This window comes from Pimephales promelas, chromosome 22 (genome assembly GCF_988280905.1).
Source record: "Pimephales promelas chromosome 22, fPimPro1.hap1.1, whole genome shotgun sequence".
Lineage (NCBI taxonomy): Eukaryota > Metazoa > Chordata > Actinopteri > Cypriniformes > Leuciscidae > Pimephales > Pimephales promelas.
Genome location: NC_142790.1, coordinates 5,767,206 through 5,780,292, shown reverse-complemented (window position 1 = coordinate 5,780,292; position 13,087 = coordinate 5,767,206). Strand labels below are relative to the sequence as shown.

The 13,087-nt window shown below is 37.8% G+C and overlaps 1 protein-coding gene across 2 annotated transcripts in view; it reads right to left on the bottom strand.

Moving 5' to 3' along the window:
* Nucleotides 1–12,862, bottom strand: part of plod2 (procollagen-lysine, 2-oxoglutarate 5-dioxygenase 2) — a 79,487-nt gene extending 66,625 nt beyond the window's left edge. The window contains exon 1 of one of the 2 annotated variants that reach the window (XM_039666513.2): nucleotides 12,490–12,862. In XM_039666513.2, coding sequence (XP_039522447.2) covers nucleotides 12,490–12,580 — 91 coding nt within the window. In that variant the 5' untranslated portion in view covers nucleotides 12,581–12,862. The remainder of the gene's footprint in view (nucleotides 1–12,489) is intronic. The other variant, XM_039666514.2, reaches the window with a different exon arrangement.
* Nucleotides 12,863–13,087: the final 225 nt, after the last annotated feature.

Sequence of the window (13,087 nt, the reverse complement as noted above, 5' to 3'; positions counted from 1 at the left end):
CATCATTTAATCATTATTTGATGAATTACTGATGCCATGAATGATTTAAAATGCTTATTTGTGAGGTGGTAGTGCAACGCTAGAATTTTGGTAGTGTAACGATATAGGAGTTTTGGCGAATTTGGCCATGTTTTACAGACTTTACACTGTAAAAATGAATATGCTTTTATCTAATCAAAAAATGTGGCAACAGATTACAAGCAATATTATTAATTAAATGTAACAAAGTAGAATTGAGTAATAATTAATCAAATTAATTCCTTAAAAGTTAACAATTTAAAATGAGTAAAACTTACAACAACAACAGCCAAAAAAACAACAACATAAATTTAAGTCACCATTATGGTGATCGGTGTTTGTTTTAGGTTTGTTTTAAAATTAAGGTTTTCGTCATTTTAAAACAAACCTAAAACCTGTGTCTATTACTCATATTATTAATTTAATGTAACAAATTAGAATTGAGTAATAATTAATCAAATTAATTCCTTAAAAGTTAACCATTTAAAATGAGTAAAACTTACAATAACAAAAAAAAACAAAAAAAAAACATAAATTTAAGTCACCATTATGGTGATCTGTGTTTGTTTTAGGTTTGTTTTAAAATTACAGTTTTCTCCTTCAGTGATTCTGCTTGTTAACATCAGGTGCCTTCAGTGTTGGCAAAATAAAATAAAGAGTTCTTAATTAATCGTTGACGTCTGTCTGTTATTATATAGAGTGAGATATTTTTGTTAATTTGTTAAAACAAATGGTTAACAAATGGTTAACATTTAAGGAATAGTTTGATTCATTATTACTCAATTCTAATTTGTTAAATTTAATTAATAATATAGCTCTGTTGCCACAATTCTGTTGATTAGATAAAGCATATTCCTTTTTTACAGCGTATTCAAAAAGCAAATAAATAATGATGCAAATGATGTAGAAGAAATGCATATCACTATTCAGAAATACAAAGCAAAAATGTGTCTATTAAAAATGAAAGTTAACTTGAACAAACCTTCGTTGAAAAATTGTTGACTAAATTGTGGAATATGACTTTATTGCATTTTTTTTTTCTTTTTTTTCCAAAAGACATGTTTCAAAGACATGGCTTAGATTAAGCCAGGATTAGGCCTTAATTCAAATAGGACACTGGTGTGCAACTTGAGACAAAGCAATGGCACTGACATATTTTAAAGGGACACTCCACTTTTTTTGGAAATAGGCTCATTTTATAACTCCCCCAGCGTTAAACAGTTGAGTTTTACTGTTTTCGAATCCATTCAGCCGATTTTCTGATATTTAGAAGAATATCAGTATCCAGACAGTTTCTGGTCTCATTGACTTCCATAGTAGGAAAAAAAAAAATACTATGGAAGTCAATGAGACCAGAAACTGTCTGGATACTGATATTCTTCTAAATATCAGACAATTGGCTGAATAACATTCAAAAACAGTAAAACTCAACTGTTTAACTCTGGGGGAGTTATAAAATGAGCCTATTTCCCCCAAAAAAGTGGAGTATCCCTTTAAGATGTGCAAGTGCAAGTTGCTTTCAGTTAAAACATGCATTTTAGTCTAGGAAGGATTGTGAAACCAGGGGAATATTTGATCAATTAATACTAATATTTACTTGCACTACAAAGTCAACATTATTCTTCTCAAGAGTTTGCACTAATGGTGAGATCAAGAGATTTGGAATTCTAAAACAATAGTAGTCGATTGTATCCCAACTAAGACAATGTATAGGACTGGAGAATCATTGAGTCCTTACAATTGTTGCACTATAAATGGGATTTTGTAAAAGTAAATGATAACGTTATCATAAAAGTTTTTTCAGTCCATCTACTGCAATAATTCTGCAGTCTGATTGCATCTAAAGAAACACAACCATGTGCATGCCATCAATGCAACATAATTTTTTTTTTCATACAGAGATGTTTTAATCGCTTAATTCTGTCACACTGTGAAGAAAACTGTCCAAAATCTATTATAAATTGAATTCAAATGACTAAAAATAGAAAATAGAAAAATAAAATCCAATTCAACATATTAACAAATATATATATATATATATATATATATATAATAACTCTGGTTGCACACCGATCATATTGAATTCAAATTACTAATATATATATATATATAAAAAAATAACTCTGGTTGCACACCGATCATAAGCTACTAATGCAGTATTGTTATAGGCCTCCTAAAGCAACAGGATGAAATAATTTTGCTTAGGAATCTAATAAAGAATTAAACTGAAAAAAGTAGGCCAATTATTTTTTTTTCTTTTATTTCTGCTATAAAATTATTCAAATGACTAACATTAGCTAAATCTATTTCTTAATATGAAGCCAGTTTTAACAAGAACACTGTGTTATGGCAGCAAATAAAATGGAGGCTAACAGACGTGATCTCACTTCAGACAGTTCTGGGAAACTCAGAAACTCCCAACTGAGACAATGTAGGACTGGAGAATTATTGAGTCCTTACAATTGTTGCACTATAAATGGGATTTTGTAAAAGTAAATGATAATGTTAAGTTTTTTCAGTCCATCTACTGCAATAATTCTGCAGTCTGATTGCATCTAAAGAAACACAACCATGTGCATGCCATCAATGCAACATAATATATATATATATTTTTTTTTCATATACAGAGATGTCTTAATCGCTTAATTCTGTCACACTGTGAAGAAAACTGGCCAACCAATAATATTTGCAGTTCGTGGGCATTGGTCTGAAAACAATTGTGTCCAAAATCTATTATAAATTGAATTCAAATGACTAAAAATAGAAAATAGAAAAATAAAATCTAATTTAACATATTAACAAATATATATAAGTGGCCTCTAAGTGCCATTTGAAATTTTGTTCTAGAATGACCATTTTTATCAAGCTTGTGTATTTAAGTTCAGTAATTTCACTTAATTGACAATTAATAGGTAATCTTCATTGCCATTTAAGTGAAATCACTGAACTTAAATATACAATCTTGATAAAAATGATAATTTTAGAAGAAAATTTCAAATGGCACTTAGAGGCTTTTGCATCTGAACTTTCCATATATATATATATATATATAATAACACTGGTTGCACACCGATCATAAGCTACTAATGCAGTATTGTTAAACTTATAGGCATTCTAAAGCAACAGGATTTTGTTTAGGAATCTAATAAAGAATTAAACTGAAAAAAGTAGGCCAATTATTTTTTTCTTTTATTTCTGCTATAAAATTATTCAAATTACTAACATTAGCTAAATCTATTTCTTAATATGAAGCCAGTTTTAACAAGAACACTGTGTTATGGCAGAGGCTAACAGAGGTGAACTCCCTTCATGCAGTTCTGGGAAACTCAGAAACACTACTGAGTCATAACTGACCTCATTAGGCAGTCTGATCACTCAACAGCCAGACTTTACCACGGCACCCATTCATTCATTTATTCATTCATCGTAAGTATGTCACTATGTTTCTCCAACAGACCAGCACTTCCGAATTGATGTAGGGAGCACCCTGTTCTGCCCGCTTAACATGAGCATGTTAGTTCAAACTCAACCAAAATCACCAGAATCAACTGCCAGAACATATATACACACAAATGTCTAGAGGTCAGACTTACAAAACAAAATGGGAATCGGAAGAATTTTAATGTAACCGTATGCTGTGACTCAACAACTAGATACTTGTCTATAAACACAGACATGATGATATTCCAAAATGCTCTAAATCTCTGTCTTTAGCCAGGTGACTAAATGTGTTATCACTTAGGGAACAGAAACCAAATTTGAAGGCTGGGTGCAAAACAACTAGGGGAAACGGGTGGTGGGGGGATTGTAGACAGACATTGTTTCAGCTGTTCGCAACTTAGATAGAAAAACTTTCTCTCTCGGGGCCTGGAAATTTCCTTGATTGTTTAAACATGCCCCCGTGTCTATAACCCGAGAATCTTGTAGTACACTGGCAGAGGGAGTTGCAGCTGTAATTGCTTCTAGAATGGAACACTGAATGACATCAGCAGCATCTGGTTTATCATGGGCTTGCCCACAATATTTCGGTTGGGGCTTTAACTTACCAGTAACTCTTATTTATTTTTTCCCTTGGCTGGAAAAACAATCCCAAATATGAAGAACAGAGAAAAAGGAGGAGGATATTTGGTTAACATCACCAAAATTGTGCCTGCCGTAACCTAAAGCTCGCAATTACTGTGATCACTTTCTGTGCTGAGCTGAGTTGAGGGTTGCCATGGAGTTGCTGTTGGCCAGAGCAATTAAACAAGCCAAACAGAGGAACAGCTTCTGTTTGATTCTGGAAACCCTCATAACCTAGAGATTGAAGACCGCACACAGTTATAAGAGTTGGATAAGGATATGAACTGCAAGGGCAAGCAACACTGCTCATTCTTAGAGTTCCACTGTAAGCATATGCTAAGTATTTAAAACTGTCATAACTGAAGTATTCTTCTGCCTTTTCTGTGCCTGTCTGTTAAGTGCTGCTCAAAATTTAATCAAACTATTGTAAAAAATTGATACACTTTTGTTAACCCAACTAGTCTAGTCACATTGACAGCATCCAAAAATATAGTTGAAAACCAAGACAGACGTCACTACCTGCACTTCATGTCATTTTATTTGTATAAAGTTCCACTTTTCTCAACTTAACCATGGACTTAACCATTCTAACATTTTCGTTCAAAAGATGCAACAATAGCATTATGCTTGGCTCTCATAAGAATTCATTGAAAATGCCCACGATGTATAGGTGTGATGGTACATGTATTCGTTCCAAACTTTAGCCTACTTGTTAGAGCGCCCTCCACCCATGCGAATGGGCCCAGGTTTGAGTCCCGCTTAGAGTGAGCGGTTCGAAGAGGGGCTATAGGTGGTGCCATGACCCGGATGGGAGTGAGGTTTAGTGAGATGAGTGTAACAGACATAGGCCAGTGTGAGCTGTGCATGTAAACCTCACTCCCCTAATCTCAAGAGGTGCTTTAGAGACTAGAGTCTTTAGCCTCCTTTTTAGAGCGCCCGCCTCCCATGCGAATGGGCCCAGGTTTGAGTCCCGCTTAGAGTGAGCGGTTCGAAGAGGGCCATGTGGATGGGGCTGAGTTCCAATCCCGCTTCCAATCCAATCCCCCCAGTTGTCTCCTCAGACTACCCCCTCTGAGGTTGTCGCTCCTACGAGTCTACATCCCACCCTAGAAGCCTACGATCGGTCAATGAGCGACGGCTCATGATACCATCACAAAGAGCCAGAAAATCACTCTCCATAACATTCTCATTCACGGACAGTTCCATGCTGGTAGAATGATCCCTTATCCTGAATGCAGAATCCCTGACAACATTCAAAATAAAGCTGAAAACTCATCTCTTCTGTGAGCAACCTCATTAAAAAAAACTTTTTTCCTTTAATCCTCCCTTGTCTGGCTTATGCTACTCTGAGCAGTGCCTAACTTTGTATTTTGAGCACTTCTTGCGTTGAGTTTGCCTCTTCATAATGACTCGCTTGCTTTAGTTTGCTAAATGACTAACTGTCTCAGACGAAAGTTTATAAAACTGTCCTGTGTAAAATGATTTTTTATTTCGAAAAAAGCTCCCACAGCACTTTGATGGCATACACAGACCGATCTGCTCAGTGCCATTTCAAGTCGAACACACCAGCAAGCTTCAGTGTGGGCACCCCTATGGATGGGCGGTACCCCTAGCATTTGCCTATTCCGCCTATGCCACTGGGTGTTCATGCTATTACGATTTATTGAATAAAGCAGGTGTAAAATCCCACAGACCTCCATTGAAGGAGGCAACAAGCCTGCTCTAGTGACCATAATATAATAACCCCCTCCGAAGAATATTCTGTGTGTTTTCACCATAGAAAAATGTTTTTTGGCCAGATGACCTGTACACTTGCACTGTCAGAGAAAATGTCCAAAAATTGTAGCTTTAGGGGTATAACAACTTTACACTGGGGCAAAATACTTCATAGGAAAACATCATAACTTATCTACCCCTAAAATGTGCATTTTAGTACTTTAGAGTACAAATATGTACCCTAAGGTACTTCTATGAACTTTAATGGGTAAATAAGGAGAGTTACTGTGCAAAGAATAAAACTCTTGTCGAAATATTTACAATATAGTAATGGATTTTACTGTATTAAGCACTTTAAAATGCTGCTGAAAGCTGATGTCTTATGTGTTGTCTACAAGAACAGACATGCTGAAGTGTCCCTCAGAGCTCATAGTTCATCATCAAATAAAAGTCACAGGCACAGAAGTGGTCATTTCTGCCAAATCTTAGCAGCTGCCTGCAAAACTTAATCAGAGAAAAAGTAAAAACCGAGACTAGAGACCACAAGGTTGCGGCACAATGTTTAAATTTGACGTGAAACTGCTTTTCTGTTTATGTGTCTTTTGGCTCGGACAGTCATTTAAAGGTTTGTCAAACACAGCAGACATCCATCTAAAGAGCTTTTACAAAACCATACTTCTTTAATCAAGAGTGTGGTTGACTGACACCATGTTGCACCAATTACAGGCTTGTGCTGCCAGGTCCAGCAGTCAACACTATAGACCAGCATATATGTTCTCTTTTACTGGGACTCGGAAGTCATAAATCTCACACTGCAGTTCAACTCACAGGGCAGTATTTCATTTTGAAGGGTTCACAGAGGGCTAAACGTGGGTGGACATTGAAAACTCACAGGAGGTGATAGTTCACCCACAGGCATTTGAGTAGAGATGACATCTAGCATCATTTGAACGTTTTGAGTTTCTGGGCTACGCAGGCTGACGGATGGGTTTTCAGACTGGGGTGATGTCATGCCGCAAACACTAGAGATTTCCTGTGCCGTTCACTCGCTTTCAGCTACATGAGCCATGGATTTTTCTTGATACCTTCCCCTGTGTTTAGGATAGCATGCGTCATCTACCAGTACTGTTAATGACTGTAGCTTAATTACTGTGTGCAAAGGTATGGAAAAAACTCAAATCAGTGGCAATTAAGAGACCAATTTAGATCTTAATCTGCTGTGCACTTTTAAATTTGGAAATTTACAGCCGGATTTCTTGAGGTTGGTATGTGTCCGTGCAGTTGTTTAACCGACAGCTTACGAAACGTGGTACAGTCCACGTTAAAGTCCACGTGGTCAAAACTGACTGTCTAATTTTGCGTGATTCATCTGTGGATGTCACAAAACCAAATTATAATTATTTTTTGAAAACTTGCTTTGCTTTTAAACAACTTTCCTTTGGGTGATGTCATCAAGCCCTCTTCTTTTTCAGCCCCTCCTGAAATCCTATCAATTCCTAATGGATAAAACCAAGACCTATCCTACACTTTTTCTGGTTCCACTCATATTTCTGATCATGGAAGTAAAATGGGTTGCACATGGTGTTGTCCATAATGAATAATGCACACTTTATTATATATATAAAAAAGTTAATATGAAATATTATCCACTATTCAACCAAATAGAGGAGCCTAAACAGGTACAAACCCATTTGATAGGTCAAGAGAGCTGTCTCCGCCCCCTCTTAGACCAGCCTAAATTTGTTTCATGGTCTTTGCCTGGTCTGTTGGGGGATTGTTGGGCTCTGTTGGGCTCTTTTTAGCAAATCAGACTGAGAGACAATATAAACGCCTGTTGACACCAGGACGAATATACTCCCCGAACTAAACAAAGGGCGCCAATGTGAGTGTGCGCACCGATGTGTAAAACGCCACGCGTAAAAGCGTCATTTTTTTTAAACGCTTCGGGTTCGTTTTTTTTAGTTTGATGCGCTGCGTCAAAAACTATCCGCCTATAAGATTGGTGCTTTTGCTCACGTGTTTGGAGCTTCTAAAGTTACAGTAAAACACAACTTGGGGGCGCTCAAACACAAAACGGTCTTGCCGAGCACACATATGCAATGGCGAAGAAGATATACGCCAAGTAGTGTCGCCGTCTACACAGCCAGGAAGATTTAGATTTAGCAAAATCGTATTAATTCGTACGAGTGAGGTCGTATGAATTGTTACGAATTAGCCACTTTTTAATCATTCGTCGAATTCGTACGACTTGGTCGTGAGATCGGGTTGGACAATCGCGACAGCGACTACAAACATCTTGATAAAAGAAAACTGATATGGAGTGGTATTGCAGAGCAAATTGGCACCATCTAATGTCAGGGAATGAATTTGTTCACTCGGCTCATCGTCACCGAAAATCGTTTTTTGAACACAAAAAAAACGCGCTGAAAAATGCTGGAGAATAACGCGCGCTGATATTTGTCCCAGTGTCTACGGCCCTTAAAAGCCTGTTCAGACCAGGACGAATTTCGTGCACGATATTCGCCCATGTTTAACCCCTTGTGACTAAACAAAGGGCGCCAATGTGAGTGTGCACACCAACGCAAAAAATGCCAGGCGTTATGCTACGTTCACACCGGACGCGAATAGGGCGTCAGCCGCGAATGATTTCAATGTTAAGTCAATGCAAAGACGCTTTACGCGCGTGAAAAATTCCTGCGGCGCGAATGAGGCGTGGAGCGCGGCGCGGAAGACGCGAATACGCCTCATTCGCGCGTCAAGTTGGCGCAAATGGCGCGAATTGAGCGTTGTGCATTCACGCGTTTGACGCGAATTCGCGTCTGCCGCCCGAGTTGAAAAATCTGAACTTTGGCGTGAATTCGCGCCGCGTTAACCAATCAGGAGCCTAGCTGCTTGCTCACGTGGGGAAGTGTCTGGATGCTTCAATAAATTATTTTGTTAATATGACTAAATGCATGGTGGGATTATGCACAACAAAGCAAATGTTTCATCACTTAAAACATTATTTCTATATACGAGACATGTTCATTTTGTATTATTTATTCCATATCTAGAAATAGTATTATGTTGTAAAGACAATCAACATATGTGCATAAATTCGTGTCTGGACGTGAGAGAGAGAAAAAAAATCACAGGACAGGTTAATAACTTTTGAAGGCTGGCTCTATTTATCATCAAAACAAAAATAAATGACAGCTAGATTAGATGGATGAGGGCGAGGGTGATCCTCGCTCCGATGCGGGACAACAGGTCATCAAACTGGGCGCGGGACAGGCGGAAGTACCGCTGACAGAAGCCGTCATCCAGCGCAGCTCCTGGAGCGAGCAAATGGTGAAACTCGCCAAACGGTTCGGCTCCGAGCCTCCGAAGGGTCCGGTGGACACAAATATACGGTGACGATGATCCCCACGCCGCTGTTCTGCTCTCCAGAGTAAATACAGAGCGGTAACTCTCTTGATGAATGCTCGGTCGACATAAAAACAATGGCCGCCAATGGATTTTGATTCTGACGCGCGTCACACGCGTAAATTCGCTTCAAACTTACGCGCGCCAGTTTCGCTCTTGACACGCGAATTAACACTAGTGGTCAAGCGTCAAACTAGACGCGTCAGGCGCGAATTTGACGCGCGATTCGCGTCCGGTGTGAACGTAGCATTAAAGCGTCATTTTTTTAAGAAACGCCTAGGGTTCGTTCTTTTTAGTTTGACGCGCCGCGTCAAAAACTATCCGACCAATGAGATTGGTGGTTTTGCTCACGTGTCTGGAGCTTCTAAAGTTACATTAAAACACAACTTGGGGGCACTCAAACACAAAACGCTCTTGCCCTTGCATACGTAACGGCAAAGAAGATATACGCCAAGTAGCATCTTCACTGCCAGGAAGAAATGAGACGAGGAAGATGCAAGGTAAGATGACTGTAGAGCTGCTGGTCTCGTTGGTGTTGGAACATAAAGAACTATATGACAAACGCGACAGCGACTACACACATCTTGACAAAAGAGAACTGATATGGAGTGGTATTGCAGAGCAAATGGACACCATCTAATATCAGGGATGAATTTGCATGTTCACTCGGCGAAAATCGCTTGGGTGTGAAGAAAAGCCGTTGGAAAATGCTGGTGAATAACACGTGCCGATATTCGTGCCGGTGTGTACAGCCCTTTAGGCAGTTTTTAGTAAGCAGGGCTATTTAATTGATTAACAAGGAATACAATTTAAATGGAAAGACCTAAAGATCGAAACAGTTCAAGATTAGAGGAGCAGCCTAGAGTTGGGGTAATAAAAGGAAATAAATGTAATAAATATGAACTGACAGCAGATTTATTTTTCTAGAAAATGAAAAGAGAAGAGGAAAGGGGGAAAAAAGCTAATTTTACACAATGACAATGGATATGGAAACAGCACTTTTGGCGAGTGACAAGGCTCATTGACTTGTACAGAAACACCTTCAAATGTGAAACAGAAGATTGACTCCTTGAAAACAGTACTTTAGTTGTGTTATTCTAAACGGCAGATGTTACAAACGTTCTCAGCAGATAGCCTATACATATTCACACGAAATATTCACACCTTTGCCCTCCATAAAACTGTGAAATCACAGTCGTACAACACTCGAATGTGAAAACATGGCTGCACTTTGAGGTATTTGCTCTTGGAGAGTTTTACCCAGTGACCTTTCTAGAAAGATGCTTTGTAGATGTGATGTTGTTTAGTAAAGCTTGCAATAAAGTTTTGACACATTTGTCCAGAACGTGACCTACATGTCATTTCCTTTGCCTATAACTGCATTAATAAAACCTAATTGACTTTAGTCTACAAGCCCAATTAAGAGCATTTAAATAGATCCAGAGAACACAGGGTTGTTTTCTAAAATGTTTGACATTTATTTAAGCAAACGATTGATCGCGATTAATCACATCCAAAATAAAAGTTTGTGTTTACATAATGTGGGTGCACTGTGTATAATTATATATATATATATATATATATATATATATATATATATATATATATATATATATATATATATATATATATATATATATATATATATATATATATATATATGAAGAGTTCAGATGCAAAAGCCTCTTTGAAAAAAGCCATTTGAAATTTTCTTCTAAAATGACCATTTTTATCAAGCTTGTATATTTAAGTTCAGTAATTTCACTTAAATGACAATTAATAGGTAATCTTCATTGCCATTTAAGTGAAATTACTGAACTTAAATATACAAGCTTGATAAATATGATCATTTTAGAAGAAAATTTCAAATGGCACTTAGAGGCTTTTGCATCTGAACTCTTCATATATACTGTACATAGATTTATATATAATGTATGTTATATATAAAAATTGTATAAATAATCTTTTTTTTTTTCTAAAATGTACATGCATGTGTGTATTTATATATACATACAAAATAATTATACACAGTGCACCCACATATATTATGTTGTAAACTTTATTTTGGATGTGATTAATCGCTTGACAGCCCTACAATAAATTGCGCTCTTAAGCACACATCACTTTGTCTCAAAGCTGGATTGATATGTGTTAGGCTTATCGCCTTGTGCATGCAATATAAATGAAGCTCTAAGACAGTCAAATTTAAACATTGCCACATTTCTGTTGCATGGAAATGAATGAAAACTGGATGGGTCATATTTTTTCCCTCTGACTAGGCTTGTTGAAACTCAACAGAGCCACTTTATATTCCTGTGTAACTAAAAAGTGCACAGGCAACTGTGCACAACACAGATACGTTTTAATTATTTATACACGTTTTTATGCTGTAAATGTTTTACTATTGCAGACAAATTACTGCACAACCTAATGGAATCCAGAAAGTAATTAAACAACTTGTTTGCGCTTGAAAGTAATGGTTGACTCATTATTGTGTGGATTAACTGTGTGCTTTGCAATTTTATAACAGTGTAGTTATTGCACTAGATAACTACGCTCTCAGGCTTGTAGTTTGAACAGCCTAGTGTTACATCTCACACACACACACACACACACACACACACACACATTTCCTCACAACACGAATGTGTGAAAAAAAGGTCTACCTGACATCCCTCACGTCCCACCAAGAAGCAAGGTGTTCTGTAGTGGAGACTGAGGCTAGTTCTTATTTTCTCCAGTGAATATTTCTCATGGTGGGTTATGTTTGAAAATCATTTTTTGTACAAACATTCAAATCTTGGCTACAAGAAATTCCATCCTTACCGGAATAATATTGTCACATATTGTTTGGCTATGAGGACGTCATGTTTTCCTGTGTTATGGGGACATTCCATTGAGATAATGTTTTTTTAATACTAAACAAAAAAAACTTAGTTTGATTTATAAGCTGTTTTTGCTCATGGGGACAAAAAAAAAGGTCCCACAACGACAAGGATTAGGGACCATTTTGTCCCAATAACGTAGGATTTACCAGGACCACACACACACACACATTTGGGTGACTTAAAATGTTCCCTTGTGACAACTTCACCATGTGACTGTCTTTAAAGGGACATAGTCAGATTATAATAATTTAAGGTTGTCATTGATAATTTGAGTTACCATCACATGAGTTTATTGTTCAGAATCATCGTTAAAGACGTTTAGAGGAAGCTTAATTCTTAGTTGCGTCGCATGCAGGGTCACAGCAGAGCGCGCTCCCAATATTATAACGGGCTCGCTTACCTGTTGGAATATCCTTATTCCTCTCCATGCTCAGGGAATCATGAACACAGGACATCAGCACCAAAAGGACCGCGCAAAAGAAATGGTCCATCGTCGCCCCGGTGAAGTCCTCAGAGACAGCGTGCACGCGCAAGTTTGCGAAGTTTTGTTTAGCTCTGCTGCTGGTCAGTCCGAGAAGTCCTGGGGTCAGTAGCTAATAAAACATTTCTCAAACATGTAAATTCATTTCAAATGGAAAGCAGTAGCGATACACGTGATGATTAGTCCCTCAAGAACGAGCTGAGTGTGGTGGTGCCCTCGATGTTCCCCGGACAGGGTGACAGGAGCGTGTGTGATTGAACAAGTCCAGCTGTGTTTGAGCACCCCTCCTCCTAGTCCTACCCTCCTGCAGTCCTCAAACACGAGCTCAAATAATAATGCCCCCCTGCACCGCCCTGATTCACACCCGGAGTCACGCTGCTTTCCATACTTCCACTGTAAAATAATAAAATAATTAAAAAATACAGCACACTAAAAGTGAAAACTTGCTTTTATTTATGAGCTAAGTGTTAGAGAGGTATGAAGAGCATTTTTTGACCACTTTGAAATTAGTAGATGA